We start from the raw sequence: 21028 nt of genomic DNA, 5'->3' as shown, positions 1-21028 counted from the left end.
GTCGCAAAAACCATCAAGCGCTACAACGAAACTGGCACACATGAGGACCGACCCAGGAAAGGAAGACCAAGAGTCACCTCTGCTTCTGAGGATAAGTTCATCCGAGTCACCAGCCTCAGAAATGGCAAGTTAACAGCAGCTCAGATCAGAGACCAGATGAATGCCACACAGAGTTCTAGCAGCAGACCCATCTCTAGAACAACTGTTAAGAGGAGACTGTGCCAATCAGGCCTTCATGGTCAAATAGCTGCTAGGAAACCACTGCTAAGGAGAGGCAACAAGCAGAAGAGATTTGTTTGGGCCAAGAAACACAAGGAATGGACATTAGACCAGTGGAAATCCGTGCTTTGGTCTGATGAGTCCAAATTTGAGATCTTTGGTTCCAACCGCCGTGTCTTTGTGAGACGCAGAAAAGGTGAACGGATGGATTCCACATGCCTGGTTCCCACTGTGAAGCATGGAGGAGGAGGTGTGATGGTGTGGGGGTGTTTTGCTGGTGACACTGTTGGGGATTTATTCAAAATTGAAGGCACACTGAACCAGCATGGCTACCACAGCATCCTGCAGCGACATGCCATCCCATCCGGTTTGCGTTTAGTTGGACGATCATTTATTTTTCAACAGGACAATGACCCCAAACACACCTCCAGGCTGTGTAAGGGCTATTTGACCAAGAAGGAGAGTGATGGAGTGCTGCGGCAGATGACCTGGCCTCCACAGTCACCGGACCTGAACCCAATCGAGATGGTTTGGGGTGAGCTGGACCGCAGAGTGAAGGCAAAGGGGCCAACAAGTGCTAAACACCTCTGGGAACTCCTTCAAGACTGTTGGAAAACCATTTCAGGTGACTACCTCTTGAAGCTCATGGAGAGAATGCCAAGAGTGTGCAAAGCAGTAATCAGAGCAAAGGGTGGCTATTTTGAAGAAACTAGAATATAAAACATGTTTTCAGTTATTTCACCTTTTTTTGTTAAGTACATAACTCCACATGTGTTCATTCATAGTTTTGATGCCTTCAGTGAGAATCTACAATGTAAATAGTCATGAAAATAAAGAAAACGCATTGAATGAGAAGGTGTGTCCAAACTTTTGGCCTGTACTGTATATACATACCACTGTCAAGAATCAAACAGGGTCATGGGAGATTTTAAGACTAATTAACTAATGGCAGTCTAAAATATTTGTAATAAGCAAACTGCATAGGGTTGAGATGTGTTACCGATGAATCCTATTTTAATTCTGACACCTGATATTGATTTAGTTTTAGTCCTCTGATAAAATACTGGACACAATTAACATTTGTTTTTACTAACTGTTACTTACGCAATGTGTGGAAACAGCCTTTCACTGTCTCCTCTGTCCTTGTGCTGACAGCAGTCAAAGGTCCATTAAAATTACACTTGCCACTTTCCTCTGTCTGTTTCTATATATCAAATACTAGGAGCAACAAGCTTTTATCATCTCTATGTTATTTTGGTAACCTTTACTATAGACATTAGGGCACATGTAGACTAGTGGATATTATTCTTTAATTATACTGCCCAGTATTTGCTTACAGCTTTGCTTTACAAAATTTAAGTATGTTTGTTTAGTCATGTTTTCTTCTACCTTACAGTATCCAATACAGCACTATGTGGCCTGCTATACAACTGAGCCAATACCTCTCTAACACAGGGTCAACACATAGCACACCGCAGGGTATTGTTCAGGATTTTCTGTTATTGTGTCTGCGCGCTGTATGAGACTGTCTTACAAGGGAAGAGGGAAAGTGAGGAGAAAAATTCAACTGTAACTACAGTGTCATATTTGTCACATTAGATTAGATGAGTTCATAGGAGAAACTTAAGAAAAGACTGTTCTCCTTGGCCTTGACCTCTGCCTGTTAGTTGTCATTTAGACTTTTAGTTTAAAAAGTCATAACGTGGCTGTAAAGTTCAAAGTAATTGTGTCCTGATAGACAAGATTGTTTTGATTTGTGTGTGCATGTGGGTGTGTGTATCTTACACCTCATGGGGATGAATGGACAGCAAATGACAATCACAGTGATGAAATTCAAGTGATATAATTACCAATCTGCAGATTGACTTGCATATTGTTACCGTAGCTGATGAAAGGCTGCTGTAATGGGTATAATTACTGTGACCTCCCTGGTGAGATTCAGTGGAAAACATCAGGCCACAGGGAACAGGGATGGCTACAGCCAGCTAATTATCATCCAATGGTCAGTTTATGCTGGTCTCATGGGATGGTGTACTGAGGAAATGCTTTGATGCTTTGTACGATTAGAGGAAGGATCATTGAAATGATTCAGAATGTCATGTTTTAGAGTCTGAAAATATAGTTATTCTCATTCAAAACTGACTTCACCTGTTGACAGCAAAAGCTGTGAAATAGCTTCCCTTCAATCATGAGTACCTCAGAGGGGAAACTGTAGCTGTTATTTTAGGGCGCTCCATAGAGTATATGCAGTAATTATGATAGAACTGGTCAACAGGTCATTAACTCCACTCTCCCTTGAGAGCAATTAATAAAACAACACCACTCTGGAGACCCAGTCCGGTAGCTAATTCACACAAACAGGCTCAGTAGCCAGTGTCTCTTCAGTTTTACTTTACCACTGAAAACAAAAATAAATACATTAAACCAAATTTAGGTTCTGTTTGACTTCTATACAGTTTGGTTTATTGAACTCAATATTTCTATTGTTCTTATCAGTCCTCATTGGTCTGGCAGATTAAATAGTGCAAAACCCATCAACAATTATTTGCAACAGCATTATATGTATAATGTAAGGCAAATCGATAGAAAAATAACAATAATTATCTCCACACAATTTTCCTCGATAGAGATATGATAAATGTTAAATAAATCCTTCATATAATTAAACCACCCTTATGCACATAGATGGAGGTGGTGATGCATTCTGAACACCAGTTTCCACCCACCATTAACCAGAAGAAGAAGGAGCAGCTGCAGTAGCAGCAGAAGAAGAAGACAATGACAGCAGCCACTAATCATAGATTTATAACGCATACAGTAACGTTATAACATTAGAACAACATTCAACAAGCTCATAAAGTTATTTTCAGTATGAGTATTTTGAGCACAGATAATAGCACAGTGGAGCGGCACGGTGGTGTGGTGGTTAGCACTGTCGCCTCACAGCAAGAGGGTTCCCGGTTCGATCCCGGGCGTGGGAGCCCTTCTGTGGGGAGTTTGCATGTTCTCCCCGTGTCAGCGTGGGTTCTCTCCGGGTACTCCGGCTTCCTCCCACAGTCCAAAGACATGCAGATTGGGGATTAGGTTAATTGATAACTCTAAATTGTCCGTAGGTGTGAATGTGAGCGTGAGTGGTGATAGTCTGGCAACCTGTCCAGGGTGTACCCTGCCTCTCGCCCGATGGCAGCTGGGATAGGCTCCAGACCCCCCGCGACCCTTAAGAGGATGAAGCAGTTAGAAGATGAATGAATGAATAATAGCGCAGTGCTACCCTACTATTGAATTTGCCACATAACACTAGCTACAGCAGCTTTATGGGTCGACTCATTTAATGCTAATGGTGAGTTAGCAAGTTAATGTGACTGACTAACCGGCTCTTTCATTAGAATGATTTGACACAACATGACTTACTATAACCTGAATATAACCTAAACACATTTTCTCATCTGTAAACATGATTTCTGCCTCAGTCATGTCAAAAAAATCCAATTGGCAATAACTGACCTCATGTTACTTAATGATGCCATCAAAGTCCGTCTTTTGTTATTGGACTCATTTGAGATTAGCCAGGCCTGCCCAGAATTGATCACCAGCGATCACTGCATGATGCATGGCAGTTAGTTTTGTGTTCGACTTCATCTCCAACATCCCAACTCTCACGTCATACAAAAATGGACAGCAATATTCTCACAAGATTGAGGCAGCTGCAGTTTTAGAGGCAGGTGCTGTAGTTGCCACTGGCCCCTGCTGCTGCCTGATCTTATCCACCTTCCAGGTGAGGCGCAGGTCATCTCGAATGAGCCTACTGTTTTGGTTGAGACAAAATTACATGCAGTGGGTGTGAAGAACTACTGCCCCACAGTTGTATGCTTGCGTGCACCAATCAAGTTTCTTTTAGCAGACCCTACACCATAGCCAACGCGTGTGGTCTACACCGTTGTGAGCATTTATACTTGTGCGGTGGTGTGTCTGTGTCACTCTGCAGTTACACCTCAAAAACACTAGTCAGCAGCACAGTTTGTGAAGTGCCGTAAAGTTTAGTTGATTCAAAACACACCCATAACACACTTAAAAGATTGGCTTAATAGAGACAATTTCAAGCACAAGTAAATAAATTGGCTTCACTATAACTTGCAGCATTCACAGACAAACACTTGTCTTTATCTGGACACATTTTCCCTACAACATGCTAATGTTTTTAGCACAAGTCTGTGGCATTGTACATTGTATAAATTAACCTAGCAGCTGGCAGACTTTTTTCTCTACTCATGTGAAGCCAGGGACAACAGCAACATTTAACAAAAGTAACGTTACAAAATTTTTCTCCATTACAACTCACAAGGTTCACTGACAAAACAACTGTCTTATACTAAACACGTTTTCCAAAGAAATGTAACATGCTAACCTCATTAGCACAAGCCTATGGCATTTTACATTGTATAAATTAGCCTAGGGATGAGCGGAGATTTCCTCTACTCATATGAAGCCAGGATAAATCCCGAGGTATAAATCCCCGATGGATAAATTGCATACAAGACTTAAAATGCCATTTTTGTGGAGGCTATATTTTCTTCACAATTTATTGTTTCTTATCTGTTAAATAAAAGTAAATAAAGCTTCCTCTCCACTGAGGCAAATGGTTTCGGTTCAGGAGGTCTGCGTCACTGCAATGTGTAGTTACACACCATTTCAGTGTCTGACCAAATATCCCCCCATCCCTTTGTGTTACTTAGTTAAAGGAAAGTGTTTTCGCAGAACATTATGATGTCACATTGAAGCTGACCTTTGACCTTTTGGATATAAAATGTCATCACTTTATATTTTGTCCTATTGGACATTTGTGTGAAATGTTGTTATAATTAGCATATGAATTATTGAGTTACTGCCAAAAACATGTTTTGTGAGGTCACACAGACCTTGACCTTTGACTGTTCCACCAAATTCTAATGAGTTTATTCTTCACTTTAAGTGGACGTTTGTGTCAAATTTTAGGAAGTTCCCTTAAGGTGTTCTTGAGATACTGTATTTACAAGAATGAGACAGATGCAAGGTCACATTGACCTCAACCTTTAACCACCGAAATCCAATCAGTTCATGGTTGAGAACAAATGGCCATTGGTGCCATATTTAAAGAAATTCCATCAAGGTATTCTTGAGATATCACGTTCATGAAAATTAGAAGGATGCAAGGTCACTTTGACCTTGGCCTTTGACCACTAAAATCTAATCAGTTCATCGTTGAGTCTAGGTGAGACCAAATTTGTAGAAATTCTCTCAAGGTGTCCTTGAGATATCATGTTCACAAGAATGAGACAGACAAGGTCACAGTAACCTTGGCCTTCGACCTATGACCACCAAAATCTAAATAATTCATCTTTGAATCCAAGGGGGCATTTGTGCCAAATTTGAGGAAATTCCTTCAAGGTGTTCGTAAGATATTGTGTTCATGAGAATGGCACAAATGGACAACCCACCGGCTAATGCTGGCATGGAGGCATAAATATCATCAGCATCGATCATCAGGGAACCATGAATGCACTTTTTAACTTTTTGCCAATACATCTTGTGGATGTAGAGATATTACACAGGGTAAGTGAAAACCTTCGCCTGCTTTTGGCACTGCAGGAAAATCAAGAGATTACCAAAGTCAGGAGGATTCATCTTCTGGGGGCCATAAATGTCTTCACAAAATTCCATGGCAATCTGTCGCATAGACATTGAGATATTTCAGTGTTGGACAGGCTGACCAAAAGACCATCACCAGAGCCATGCCACTAGCAAGCCCAAAAACAAAAGTTCTATCATAAAGTTGAACATGCACTGTGGGGAACTCTAAATTCTCCAGAGGTGAAATGATGTGGTGACATCTACCAGGCTAGACAAGATAAAAGACGCTGAACACCTCAGTTGTATTTGATCTGTGCACAGATCTCATCAGAAACATAGTGCAAAATATAGATTTCTAAATAGGGTGTTCAAGATGTTCAATTCCTGTACAGTTTAGTAAGACAGCTGATTTTTCATAAGAGAGACAGAAGGATTGTACAAGAACAGACATAAATATCCTTTTTGATTCAGAGAATGGAAAACAGCACTGTCTCTTTTTACTTTAACCTAACCATGTTCATGAACATTGGGCATTACCGTTATCCAGCCTTCGTCTTTTGCCTCCTGCTCTACAGCTTTATTGTGTCTGCTAATCTTGCCATGATAATTATAATATTACGGGAGAAAACACTACATGAGCCCATGTACATTTTCACTGCATTTTTATCTGTCAATGCTCTGTATGGTTCCACTGGTTTCTTCCCCAGATTCCTCATGGACCTTCTGTCTGATACTCATTTGATCTCTCGTCCTGCTTGTTTTACTCAGATCTTTATTATTTACACATATGCTTCTTATGAAGTGACCATTCTGTGCATTATGGCATATGATAGATATGTTGCTGTTTGTCATCCTTTACATTATCACAGAAAGATGAACTCTACAACTGTCTACACTTTGACATTTTTTGCTTGGGTCTGTCCAGCCTGTAACCTTACAGTGTGCATTATTATGGTTGTCAGGCTTCCTCTATGTGGTAACAATATACAGAAGGTATACTGTGCCAGCTGGAATATTGTAAAATTATCATGTGTTTCCAATGCTGTTAACAGTATTGTCGCTTTGTTGGGGGCCATAGCCGTAGCCTCCCTTCCCTTTAGTTGTATCTTGTACACGTATCTGAGAATTGTGATTGCTTGTTGGAAGTCATCAGAGGTCAGAGGAAAAGTATTACAGAGCTGTCTTCCACACGTTATTTCATTTGTGATATATTCCATCACATCACTTAGTGATACTGCCCTGAGCCGACAAAATCTTGAAGAGATAAATCCATTTGCGGCTATAATTTTGTCACTAGAATTTGTTATTATTCCTCCAGTTCTGAATCCTCTTGTGTATGGCCTTAAATTACCAGAAATTAGAAAACAAATATTTAAGACATTATGTTTAAAACCCCACACTAAAAGAACCTTTGTAGAACATTGCTAGAGTCAACACTGATCATATAAATCATGTGTTTTAAACAATATACAGAAACCATGAATAATATCTAAGCAAAAACACAAAGTATTTGGTGTCCTTATCAACTATCCTGCAATACAAAATCAAAACTGAGCTAATTTAAAATGTCTCCTTTAATTTAGTTTGATTGGAATATTGTGATAACAGACTGTGAAGTGAAATGTGTGGTGAGCATCCAACTATTGCTTATAACATGATTAGACAAATGTGCATGCTTTGGTATTACTTCGGATTAATGTAAATTGTGATTTTTAAGGCTACTAATGTTTTTCCCATATTAAATTAAATTACTTCAAACACAAATATTGTATCTCAGTAATATGACTCCATCTCGTAAATTGATTCTTTAAGGGGACCCAGTGAACATTTTTCTCTTGAACAGATGTTTAAAAAAACGACTGTGGTCACCGGTGAAAAGACACAGAAATGGTTCAAAAGTGAATGTTCTTTCACCAACTACCTGCAGATGTTGATTGAAAGTTCACATTTAGACCATATTTATATATAAGATTTGCAATAGAGATATCATCCTCTTCAGTGTGCAAATAATAGTATATCTTTATTTTGGAGCCTTACTAGGAAATCACATCCAAATTTCTCATCTGAAAGAAAAAACGGTAACACTATTACTTGAGGGTATCAACATAAGAGTGACATGACACTGTCATAACTATGACATGACACGGTCATGAACTTGTCATGAACATTATGAACATGTCATAAATGTTTATAACTGTTGTCATTAAGTGTCATTCGGTTTTTGTAATGACAAGTTGACATTGTTTGGGTTGTCTTGATTATGAAAACTTGACATTAATCAAAGTGACATTACCAGAAGTTGTCTTTATGTTAATGTCAAATTGTCATTATAAAGACATCCCAAACAAATTTAATGTCAACATGTCATGACAAAGACAACTTCTGGTAATGTCACTTTAATCAGTGTCAAGTTGGCATACAAATTACATACTTAGTCACACACACATAAATACAATTACAATGAAATAGAAAAATACATAACTGATGCAGGGTCCCTTTGGTTTGTCCCTCTAGTTGGGGGAAGAAGTGTGATATGGTGGAAATCTGTAAATAAAACAAAGATTGAAAAGAAATATATTTTCACTTTGCAAAGGGTGAATGTCCATCAAGGGTTCAATATATGTCTTTGAGCGTAACTGTAATTTCAGTATGTAATATGTGACCAAGGATAAAACATAATATATTACACAGTATTATTCTCTATATTGTCTGTATGTTGCTGTATATCAAATGTTTTAGCCCTCTTGTTTCCACATCACTTTCTGTAATGTTATTGTTTGCCAATCAAAACACGCTACAAGTTAGGGTGATGCAGCCAATGAGGATACTCTCGATGGTGCACGTGTAGAGGTTGCCTGGTATCCTGGAGGCTATGTTGAGTCTCCTAAGCATACCAAGGAAGAAGAGCCATTGTCTTGTTGTCTTTGTAATGATGTTGGTGCAGTGGATTCGGGTATCATTTGGCTGATGTGAATCCAGAGGAACTTGAAGGTTCTGAGTTTCTCCCCTGTAGTCCCATTGATGTTGATGGGGGCATGTTCTACTCCATCATTTCCCGTAGTCCACAATCAGCTCCATTGTTTTGCTGACGTTGAGATGGAGGCTGTTGTCAAGGCACCAAGAAGTCAGAGGTCTGACCTCTTCTCTGTAGGATGTCTCATTGACATGACAGTCACTTCATCAGTGAACTTAAAGGGATAGTGCACCCAAAAATGAAAATTCAGCCATTATCTACTCACCCATATGCCGACGGAGGCCCTGGTGAAGTTTTAGAGTCCTCACATCTCTTGCAGAGATCGGCGGGGGGAGCGGCTAGCACACCTAATGGCAGACGGCGTCCCAGATTATTGTCCAAGAACACAAACTTGAATCCACAGAATCCCGGAGTCGAGCACTGGAAACCTGGTGGTGTAGTTGTTTCAAATGCAAAGCAATGCCAACGGATGAGGAAAGTCTTTGCTGCTCAGACTGGGAATTGGCGATGCCTGCAATTGAGAATCTGGACATCAGTACTGACGAGACTGCTGTTCTTCAGAGACCATGCATCACCGACCACCCTGAGCGCGCACACGTGAGCACGGAGCACAGAGAAGCAGTCAGAGCTACAGGCTACAGTGAGGCTAAAAAGTTCATTTGGCGTTTTTCGAAACAACTTTTTATGTTGGGGCTTCAGGACACTTGGATCACTATGGATGAGCAGTATGGACATACTCTGTGGATTCAATTTTGTGTTCTTGGACGTTAGTCTGGGGCGCCGTCTGCCATTAGGTATGCTAGCCGTTCCACCCGCTGATCTCTGCAAGGGATGTGAGGACTCTAAAACTTCACCAGGGCCTCCGTCGGCATATGGGTGAGTAGATAATGGCTGAATTTTCATTTTTGGGTGCACTATCCCTTTAATGATGGTGTTGGAGCTGTGAGTGGCCACACAGTTATAAATGAACAAGGAGTGCAGGAGAGAGCTAGGCTGAGGGATTTCAGTGTTGAGAATCAGGGTAAAGGATGCAGTGGTTCCTGAGGTCTGCCCATCAGGAAGTTCAGGATCAAGTCCCAGGTCTCAAAAGTTTGATGATGATCTTGGAGGATACAATGATACCGAATGCTGAACTACAGTCAATGAACAGCATCCTCACAAATATGTTCTTATGGTCCAGGTGGGAGAGGGCAGAGTGGGGGGCCAGGGCAATGGCACCGTTCATTGATCTGTTTGACCTGTAGGAGACTGGGGTAAGATGAGCCACTTTTCATATTCAGGATCACTACATCAAGGCTATTATAGCTTTGTTGCTAATTAATATATGTGCATATATTTCAGGATGTTTGCATCCCTACAAACAAACAGAAGGAGTGTAAACATAACTGTTTTGATAATATAGCATGTCCAAAAAAGTTGAGCATAGGAGTGGGGTAAGTTGAGCCATCTCCCTCCTTCCCTCCCTCCTACCCCCCTTCCCCCCACCTCACCTTCTCTCCTCCCCCTTTCTCTCTCCCTCCCTCCCTGGGTTAAGATATTCCAGTTATACATGTCTGTACTGAATTAAATAAGACGCTTCTTCAAATCCATGTGTACTTTTATTTATAATACACAATTCAACAGGTACAAAACTTTTTTTAAATTATTATTGCATATAACAACAAGAGAATGCCTTAAAGTGCGCTTAGCAAGAGAACCTTAACAGCTGTGTTTTTGGAAAGAAAACATTGAACTAAATCCGTAGACGTGAATCCTAGTTTGGTGTCCTTGCTAACAGGAGGGCCAATTGTGGAAATTAAGGTATTATAATAATTTGAACTTGTTTATTAACACATTTGAGCATTCTGAACCGAAACTCTCATTCTCTCATCATCCTTTCTCTATATGTCCTCCTTCATCCTCTCTAAACTCCTCCCTCCATCGTACTCTCGTTCCATCCACCCCCCTCCCTCCTTCCATCCATATCCCACCTGCCCCTTTACTCAATATCCCACCTGTCCAGGTTGCAGGTGAATACAAACTGCTGGGACTCTGAGGTTTGGGGAGTTTTGCAATTACATCTCTTCTTGGGAAGAATCCCTCATCTTTCTCCTTGAAAGTAAAGCTTGGTTTACCATATCCAGCTTTGCCTCTTCTCAGAAACTTACGGCTCAACTTACCTCTGTTCAAATTGCTCAACTTACCCCATAGCTACCATATTGACTTTATTAGCCCCCGCAGCTAAAATGGTGCACTTTCATGCTAGCTGTACTACCTCGTTTTGTAGTTAATAGATACCACAATTGATGTATAAAACAAATTAAAAATGATCTATTTTGGTCTAAACACAATCCCCATGAAACTTATGATAGACTAAATTCACTTTCATGAGTGAAAAATGCTTTTTTGGACATGAATCTCTAACCACTTAACTCATGTGGTTCTTACCTTCACAGACTCCATGAAATTATGTCTTCCTCCTAAATATTTGGTCACATGCTCAATTTTATTTACAGTTTCCTAGTAACAAGGGGTGGCTCAACTTACCCTTTGGCTCAACTTACCCCAGTCTCCCCTATGGAGTTTGTAGTGGGTCTAGTGAGTAAGGAGGCAAGGAGGTGATGTTGATTTCGACTAACCGCTCAAAGCACTTCATGATGGGCGATAGTTTACGCAGAAGCTTTGGTCTTTTTGAGAACAGGGACAATAGTGGTCTTTGAAACATTTGGGGGCTGCAGGCTGAAGCAGTGAGCATCTTGACCAGGGATGCAATCAGGTCCAGGGACTCTTACTTCCTTTAAAAGGTCTGCACGCATCTGTCCTGGGTTGCTAATGGGCAGATGTCTGGGCCGTTTGTGCCTCTTCAGCATGTCAAGGAATGCATAGAAGGTCTTCAGTTCATTTGCGGCTGTGAGGTCACGGTCCTATCAATCTGTACAACTTGTCCGGGGCTTAGGTGATGTTGGCATGTGGTGGGATGTACACAGTTGTGGGAAGGATTGATGTAAACTCCCTCTGGAGATAATAAAGATGGCAACTGATCAAAAGGTGCTCAAGATTTGGACAACAGCCTGTTGAACTGATCTCCACATCTAAGCATAACTGGTTGTTGAACATGAAGCAGACATTTCCCCCCTTGTTCCTCTATGATTCTATTAGCCAGTCCTGGCAGTGAATGTAGTGCCCCCCTGGGACAATGGTTCATTGTGAAAGGGTTGAGCCAAATCTCTGTGAAAACCATAATGTCAACCTCATGGTGCTAGAGGAAAAGTAGGGAGATCACCAAAGTTGTTAGGATTCATTGTTTGGGAACCATGAATGTCTGTAGGCCTATATGTTTTTTTAATACATCATGTAGATATTTTACAGGGTAAATGGGCTTACCAAAGTCTGGTGGAGTTCTCACCAGACTGTTCTAACACCTTCTGGATTCTGGCTGTGTCCCCAACCAGTGGAAGGAATCTACTATAATCCCAGTCCCCAAAGAAGACACCTGCTAAGGACCTGAAGGACTACAGACCAGTAGCTTTGACATCTGTTTTATGTAAATGCATGGAGAGAGTAGTGTGTGACCAGCTATCGACATGCTGTCAGACAAACTGGATCCACTTCAGTTTGCCTATAAACCAAAATGCAGTGTAGAGGATGCAAGTCTCATACTTATGGACACTGTTGCTAAAAATGTGGACTCTGCACATCTACACATTAGGATTTTATTCATGGATTTCTCCTCTGCTTTTAATACTGTAAACACTAACAACTTGCTGCACCGCCTCTCTGACCTTCAGGTTCACCCAACACTGATTTTATGTATTAAGAGTTTTTTATTGGGCAAACCACAGCAGGTGCTTTTAAATGGTTTTAAATCCAGTAACCTGGTTTTAAACACGGGACTTCCCCAAGGCTGTGTTTTATCCCCCATTCTTTTCTCTGTTTACACTACCAGCATCACCTGTAGCAGTGAAGGAATGACACTTTTTAAATACGTAGATGACATGGCCCTGGGGGCACACCTGCCTGGCACTGATGCTCTGCCCCTTTACTAGCAGGCGGTCACAACCTGGTACAAACATTTGTTGAGCACTCACTGGAGCTCAACATCACAAAGACCAAGGAGTTGTGCTGTGGGGGCAGAGACGAAAAGCATCGCCCCTTTTCCAACCACTCAGCATCCAGGGTCAGCTGGTGGAGCAGGTTCAGTCTTTTAAATACCTGGGAACAGAGATAGACACCTGCCTGTCTTTTGCACAGCAAACTGGCTCAGTATACACAGTATACACCTCTACCTGCTGAGGAAACTCAGGACTTTTCATGACAGCAAGGACATTTTAACGTTGGTTTACCGTTCACTCATCGAATCCATTCTCACCTTCAATATTTCATCCTGGTACAACCTGCTCACCTTCAAACACAAAACAAAACTCTCCCGCATAATAAAGCATTCCAGCAAAAATAATCGCCTCACCTCAAACTCCACTGTCTGAACTGTACAGCCGCTCAGTGATCAAGAAAGCCACCCTGATCACAGAGGACCCCACTCACCCCCTCCACCACTCCTTCCAGTTACTGCCATCAGGAAAACGGTATAAAGTCCCACTGGCCCGGAAAAACACAACAAAATCTTTCATTCCCACTGCAGTAACTATTCTAAACAATATTAAATAGACACATGCACAGTCATATACCGTTTTTCAGTCCCCTTGTGTGTTTTGAATGTGACGTGTGTTTTAAATGTGAATTTGAGCCTTGTCAAAGGAGAATTTCTGTCACCTTTGGGACAGACAATAAAGCTTATCCTATCTTATCTTATCCTCTGGGGGGCATGTCTGTACAAAATGTCATGACAATTCATTGAATAGTTGTTGAGATATTTCAGTCTGGACCAAAGTGGCATATATATGACCATCTAACAGACCGACATCACTAGAGCCATGCCACTCGTGTGGCCAAAAATAGGAGCTCTATCAGAAAGGTTGACATGCTTTGATGAGAACTTTCCAGATTCTCCAGAGGTGAACAAAGGTGGTGACATCTTCCAGGCTAGACAAGATAAACGGTGTACATCTCCCAGAACACCCAGTGTTGGTAAATAGGTTTAAATGTGTCAATGTCTTTTTGATTCAGAGAATGGAAAACAGCACTGTCTCTTTTTACTTTAACCTAACCATGTTCATGAACATTGGACATTACCATTATCCAGCCTTTGTCTTTTGCCTCCTGCTCTACAGCTTTATTGTGTCTGCTAATCTTGCCATGATAATTATAATATTACGGGAGAAAACACTACATGAGCCCATGTACATTTTCATTGCATTTTTATCTGTCAATGCTCTGTATGGTTCCACTGGTTTTTTCCCCAGATTCCTCATGGACCTTCTGTCTGATACTCATTTCATCTCTCATCCTGCTTGTTTTACTCAGATTTATGTTGTTCACACATATGCTTTTTACGAACTGACCATTCTGAGCATTATGGCATATGATAGATATGTTGCTGTGTGTCATCCTTTACATTATCACAGAAAGATGAACTCTAAAACTGTCTACACTTTGACATTTTTTGCTTGGGTCTGTCCGGCCTGTTACCTTACAATGAGCATTATTATGGTTGTCAGGCTTCCTCTGTGTGGTAACAATATACAGAAGGTATACTGTGCCAGCTGGAATATTGTAAAATTATCATGTGTTACCAATGCTGTTAACAATATTGTCGCTTTGTTGGGGGCCATAATTATAGCCTTCCTTCCCTTTAGTTGTATCTTGTACACTTATCTGAAAATTGTGATTGCTTGTTGGAAGTCATCAGAGGTCAGAGAAAAAGTATTACAGAGCTGTCTTCCACATGTTATTTCATTTGTTATATATTCCATCACATCATTTAGCGATACTGCCCTGAACCGACAAAATCTTGATGAGATAAATCCATTTTTGGCTGCAATTCTGTCAGTAGAATTTATTATCATTCCTCCAGTTGTAAATCCTCTTGTGTATGGCCTTAAATTACCAGAAATTAGAAAACACATCTTCAAGATATTTCTATATGCCTAAAACCCCAGTCTAAGAAAAACTGCTGTACATTATGAGTCTACACTGATCATGTGAATGTTGTGTGTTGGGAATAAATCGCATACAGAATTCATGAATTATGTCAAAGTAAAAAGAAAAAAAATATCTGGTGTCCTATTCAACTTTTTTACACTATTTCCAGGACTGGACAAATTGAAAATGTTTCCTTAATTTTTGACTGCAGTGTTGTGATACAGTATTAATACTTCATGACATTAAGTGAAATGTGTGGTGTGGTGCAACCGTATCTTATAACATAAATGGGGATTACAGCAGAGATGGAGGTGGGATTAGAATACAATTGTTTATCATCTATTGTAAATTAAATTGTGTGTCATAATCAAATATTATATCTCACTAATAAGACTCCATCTTGTAGATGTATTCCTTAATATTATTCCCCATAGCATCAGCAGAATCAGCTCATATCATGCTGCGTTTATATCCCCCACATTAACTATGTTTACTTACTATTTACTTGGTGATATTACATTCCATTACTTTTATCCAAAGCCATTCACAATATGTACATTTACTATGTGAACCCAACCCAATAATTGCAAGAAGTATCCAATATGGTGAACGTTTGTACCACAGCATGGGTTGTGGCATCCTCAGAGTTACTGCAGAGGGGCCACCAAATTATTGTTTAATTTTGTTTTTTTTCTTAAGTTTGTTATTTTCTTTTTTTAACAAAATAAAATAAAATAAAACTAGTCCATACCCATTGAGTGCACAGTTGCCCACGTACAGTTTGACATGGTGTGTCTTTGGGATACAGGTCATAGGAAATTGCAGATTAAATAGTCAACTGAACCCATTAATTAGAGCAATGTATTCAGACAGAGGTTTTGTGGATTTGATAGTACGATTGCTTTATTGAAAGTACAGTAGTACCATTGCCAATAGTGGGATAGTTAGTGGGCTAAAACTGTACATTAGTAGTTGAGGTAGCACGTTGAAAGGCAGATAGTTAAAGTGTTTACATGTTGTATTGACTTAAAAGTGGGGCGCACTGGTAGTTCACATGGGAAAGGTGCGGCTAGTCCTTGTTACAGCGGTGTGGGTTGGAATCCAGCCTTCGTTCTTTGCTGCATGTCTTCCTTGCTCTCTCTCTCTCTCCCCCATCCTTCCTGTCATGCTTCACTGTCCTGTCAAATATAGGGAAGAAATGCTCCCCCCTCCCCACCCCCCAACCCCCCAAAAAAACCCATCTTAAACTTTAAAGCATTGTATGTAATGTAAACTAACCACCGCCAATTCCATGAAGTACATAACAGAAATTGATATGGCGGTTAGGCCTAGATAAGAAATTACCTCTCTAGCGACCCCAGTTTGTTTGATCAGGTCAATAATGGAGGGGTCCCTTCAGATTATGTGTGGTCATATGCCTACAGAGCTGCGTGGTGATTGGTGAAACCCTTGAGATGTTATACACCTTTATGTGATGAGCCACACCCTCCACAATATTCATTGCCTTATAGAAGCTCAGTTTTAGTAAGTTTTCCAACTTTTGCCAAGAGGGAACTTTAGATATTGGTCCCTTGATTATGTTCACCGAGTTTCATGCAGATCGATAAAACTTCCTAGGAAGAGACCGATTTTAAGTGTTTTTCAAAAAATTCAAAATGGCAGAAAAATCCATATCACCGGAAGTTATGGGTTCTTGAGGCAAATTTGTTCCTCATGAGGAGAGGCATCTCTGTGCAAAGTTTCATGTCTCTACAACATACGGGGCATGAGATATGCCCATTCAAAGTTGCAATTTCAATCGGTTGCTATAGCGCCCCCCTTTGGCCGATTGATGTAATATTGCTTCATTCGCATCCTCCCATGACCCTCTACCACTGTGCCAAATTTCACATGGATTGACCAAGTCAGTGAGGAGAAAAACATGGAACAGACACACCCACACACACACACACACACACACACACACACACATACACACACACAGTTTTCGTCATTATATAGTAAGATAAGACATATTAAGATAATAAGATAAGATATGTCTGAAAGTAGACATTGACATAAACATATAATTAGCATTGTGGAGATAAGAGAAATTAGAGCCTTTACTGCTGCTCCAGGCAGTAGGGAGTTGAGGAAGAGGGCCATTGCTAAGAGGTAAAGGAAAAATGGAGGAGCTGGGGTTTTGTTGAGAGATGCCATTATGGGTCATTTGCAGCTCAACCAATGGTAGCTGAAACTGTGTCCATGGGTAGGGTTTCACACATAGGTGTGAAAACCTGAGGATTTCTGGGTAAGTAAGTTCATGTACTGTAAGGCTAAGGTTACAGTTATAGGACATGTTTACATTTCCCAATGTAAGTCCAGTTTTAGTCACAAATGAACAACTTCATCTGTGGGAAACTGAGAAAGTCCTGGTGGTGGCAAGTAGGTCGGTACAGGTTGGAGGCTAATCCTGAGGCCAACCACATGAGGAGCCAGTTGGTGTGCAGGCTGGACAGGCCAACAGGCTGCCCGAAGGCTAGCAGGCCACAGGTTAGTTGACTGGGGTGCATGCTGGAGGCTTGCTGATGGTGGCCTTTCTTTCCACATTGTAATTACTGCGCCTTTGGCTTTGATGGGTGCTCCTCATAGGTTTGGGTTTGTCCTTGATGGGTCCATGACCAGATGTTGGGAGGTCTGATGCTGTCATTTTTTTCTGCTTGCTGCGCTGTATCTGATCTCAAAACTTGCTATGCCTGATAGCATGTACAGGCTGCTGTTCAGTGTTGGTCTGAGCACCATCTTATTTAACAGCCAGTAACGCTGATTGTAGGGTTGAGTTTCTTCACATGGACTGATCTTTCCTATACTGGACATCCACATTTGACTGTTGAGTAGCAGAGGGCTAGTGTAGTGAATCACAATGTCTGTGGATTTGTGTCCCAGCTGGTGCTGCTGAGTTTGGAGAGGATGTTGTTTCTTGGAAAAACTTTGGATCCTGTCCTCTCAGTATGCATTTTGAATGAGAGACATTGGTCTAGAGTGATGCTTTAGGAAGTTCGATGTTCACAATGTTCCAGGTTTGCTCCAGACTGCGTTAGTAGCAATTTACATGTGGCTCCTTGGTTGTGCAGGTGGAAGACGCATACCTGGGTTTTTATGGCCAAGAACAACAAAGTTTTATCAGAAAGTAGGGCTGTGTCAATAACCGCATCACCGCAATACCGCGGTCACGTGATGCCTACCGCGGTGAAGAGGTCATCACCGCACAAAAAAAAAAAAAAGAAAAGAAAAAAAAAAAAAGCTGATTCATCATGGCAGCGGATCTGGTTCCCAAGCCAAATGTTAAAAGAATACTCTGACGATTTGGGAGTTATGCCCTTTCGCTATCATTTTCATATTGAGACAACATGATGGATATCGTTCTTGTGTCTGTAGGTCCAGTGGCTGGGTCTCAGCGGTTAGCATTGGGGTCAGGACGTCCGGCCCTGTGATCCGCGGAGGGATACACCGTTGAGCAGGCACAAACGTAGCTTGTAAACAAAACTCAGCTGTTTATTTAGCCTAGCGATATCTCCGGATTGTAGTAGCTGCAATGGACGACTTTGAATGTGATTTTGAGGAGTTTCTTGTAGCGGACACAGACCCAGAGCCATACCTGTTTGAGCCGGAGCATACAGATGAGGAACTCCCAGGTGTTGGATGCTGAGCGGGCGAGAAGAGAGGCTGAATCCTCCGGAGCGGCGGAGCAGCAACGGGCCGAGGGGAGACAGAGGTCAGGGGAGGACTGGTGGTGTAGCTGCGGGGCTAGCTAACATATTCCTACGGAGGTGGAATCATTTTGCTGCACAGAATGGGATTCGGTGCTACCATCATTGGGGAGATATATCATCAGGAGGAAAACTGCCGCAGAGAGTGCATCACAAGGAGTGAAAACTTTGCAGCAATCACTGAGTTAAACTGGAAAAAACGCCCAGGCCTGCAGGAGCTGATGGACAACTTTCAGTCGAATGAGTAATATCTTCCGTGTCGTCTCTTTGTTTGCTTTTACCGAGTGACCTAGCGTACCTGTCCCAGAGCCAGCTGCAGCTGTTGTATCCCTCCGCGCAGGACGTAAACACACTGTAGTTCATGTATCAAACCTCTTCTGAAACGACTAAAACGGACTCTTGTTTTTTGAATTAACGTGACGTATCACCGCCATACCACGGTGATACGTCACTCTGTCACCGCTGTGAGAAAAAATACCTACCGTCACAGCCCTATCAGAAAGTTTAACATGCATAGTAGGAAACTTTCCAAATTCTCCAGAGGTGAAATAATTTTGTGACGTCTACTAGGCTAGACACCATAAAAGATGTTGTACATCTCCCAGAACACCCAGTGTTGGTAAATAGGTTTAAATGTATCAATGTCTTTTTGATTCAGAGAATGGAAAACAACACTGTCTCTTTTTACTTTAACCTAACCATGTTCATGAACATTGGACATTACCATTATCCAGCCTTTGTCTTTTGCCTCCTGCTCTACAGCTTTATTGTGTCTGCTAATCTTGCCATGATAATTATAATATTACGGGAGAAAACACTACATGAGCCCTTGTACATTTTCACTGCATTTTTATCTGTCAATGCTCTGTATGGTTCCACTGGTTTCTTCCCCAGATTCCTCATGGACCTTCTGTCTGATACTCATTTCATCTCTCGTCCTGCTTGTTTTACTCAGATTTATGTTATTTACACATATGTTTTTTACGAACTGACCATTCTGAGCATTATGGCATATGATAGATATGTTGCTGTTTGTCATCCTTTACATTATCACAGAAAGATGAACTCTAAAACTGTCTACACTTTGACATTTTTTGCTTGGGTCTGTCCAACCTGTTACCTTACAGTGTGCATTATTATGGTTGTCAGGCTTCCTCTATGTGGTAACAATATACAGAAGGTATACTGTGCCAGCTGGAATATTGTAAAATTATCATGTGTTACCAATGCTCTTTACCTTATTGTTATTTCTGTGGCGACCACAATTCTAGCCTCTTTTTTTTGTGGTTTTATCTTGTATACTCATCTGAGAATTGTGATTGCTTGTTGGAAGTCATCAGAGGTCAGAGGAAAAGTATTACAGAGCTGTCTTCCACATGTTATTTCATTTCTGATCTATCTCTTCACATCATTAAGTGATGCTGCTCTGAGTCGACAAAATCTTAAAAAGATTAATCCATTTGTGGTTATAATTGTGTCACTAGAATTTGTTATTATTCCTCCAGTTGTAAATCCTCTTGTTTATGGCCTTAAATTACCAGAACTTAGAAAACACATCTTCAAGATATTATGCTTAAAACCTCAAACAAAAAAGATTTCCTGTACATTACCAGAGTCTACTCTGATCATGTGAATGCTGTGTGTAGTAGGGAATAAATCATACACAAAATATATGAATCACGTCAAAGCAAAATGATAAAGTTTCTGCTGTCCTTATCAACTATCTTGCACGACAACCAGGACTAGACAAATTGAGATTGTCTCCTTTAAAGTAGTTTAACTACAGTATTGTGATAATAGACTAATGGCACAAAGTGAAATGTCTGCTGAAAATGCAACCATTGCTTATAGCATGAATTTTTAAATGTGCTTTCTTGGGTTTCATTTGAGGTTGATGTGACTTGTAACTAACTTAGAATAATCATGTATATAAATTAAAATGTATGTCATTATTTAATATTCTATATTATTAATAACAATCTAGTGAATTTATTTTTTAAATTCATCCCCATAACACCAGATAATCTATTACGGGCAATCAGGCCACATAATGCTTCATTTACATTCCCCACATCAACTGTATTTACTTTCTTTTCTTTTCTTTTTCAGATACTACAACCCCAATTTCAAAAAAGGTGGGACATTGTGTAAAATGTAAATTAAATCAATTAAAATGCAATTGCTTGTAAGTCCTTTTTCCCACTTATATTCAAATGAATCCAGTCCAAAGAAAAGATATTTAACGTTCAAACTGATAAATTTTATTGTTTTTTGTAAAATGTACTTAATTCTAAATTTGATTCCTGCAACACGTTCCAAAAAAGTTGGGACATTCCACAGGTAAACAGGTTAATTGGTGACAAATGATAGTATCATCAATAGGTGTGAAAGGGGCATCTTAGAAAGGCTCAGGTGTTCACAAGCAAGAATGGTATGGGCACCTTTTGAAAAACTGTGGGGG

General features: G+C 40.6%; 3 protein-coding genes across 3 annotated transcripts; all 3 read left to right on the top strand.

Moving 5' to 3' along the window:
- Positions 1-6300: 6300 nt before the first annotated feature.
- LOC144466754 (olfactory receptor 10A3-like) lies at positions 6301-7254 on the top strand. The gene has a single exon (XM_078174167.1). It carries the CDS (start codon positions 6301-6303, stop codon positions 7252-7254), a length of 954 nt encoding a protein of 317 aa, XP_078030293.1.
- Positions 7255-13906: 6652 nt separating this feature from the next.
- Positions 13907-14827, top strand: LOC117250783 (olfactory receptor 10A6-like). The gene has a single exon (XM_033616762.2). The coding sequence runs from the start codon at positions 13907-13909 to the stop codon at positions 14825-14827; it is 921 nt and encodes a 306-aa protein (XP_033472653.2).
- Positions 14828-19228: 4401 nt separating this feature from the next.
- Positions 19229-20200, top strand: LOC117250781 (olfactory receptor 51E1-like). Its single transcript, XM_033616761.2, has one exon. The coding sequence runs from the start codon at positions 19229-19231 to the stop codon at positions 20198-20200; it is 972 nt and encodes a 323-aa protein (XP_033472652.2).
- The last annotated feature ends 828 nt before the right edge of the window (positions 20201-21028 follow it).

Source organism: Epinephelus lanceolatus, chromosome 14 (genome assembly GCF_041903045.1).
Source record: "Epinephelus lanceolatus isolate andai-2023 chromosome 14, ASM4190304v1, whole genome shotgun sequence".
Taxonomy (NCBI): domain Eukaryota; kingdom Metazoa; phylum Chordata; class Actinopteri; order Perciformes; family Serranidae; genus Epinephelus; species Epinephelus lanceolatus.
The sequence above is the reverse complement of the archived record's forward strand: the minus strand, read 5'-3'. Positions and strand labels throughout refer to the sequence as shown.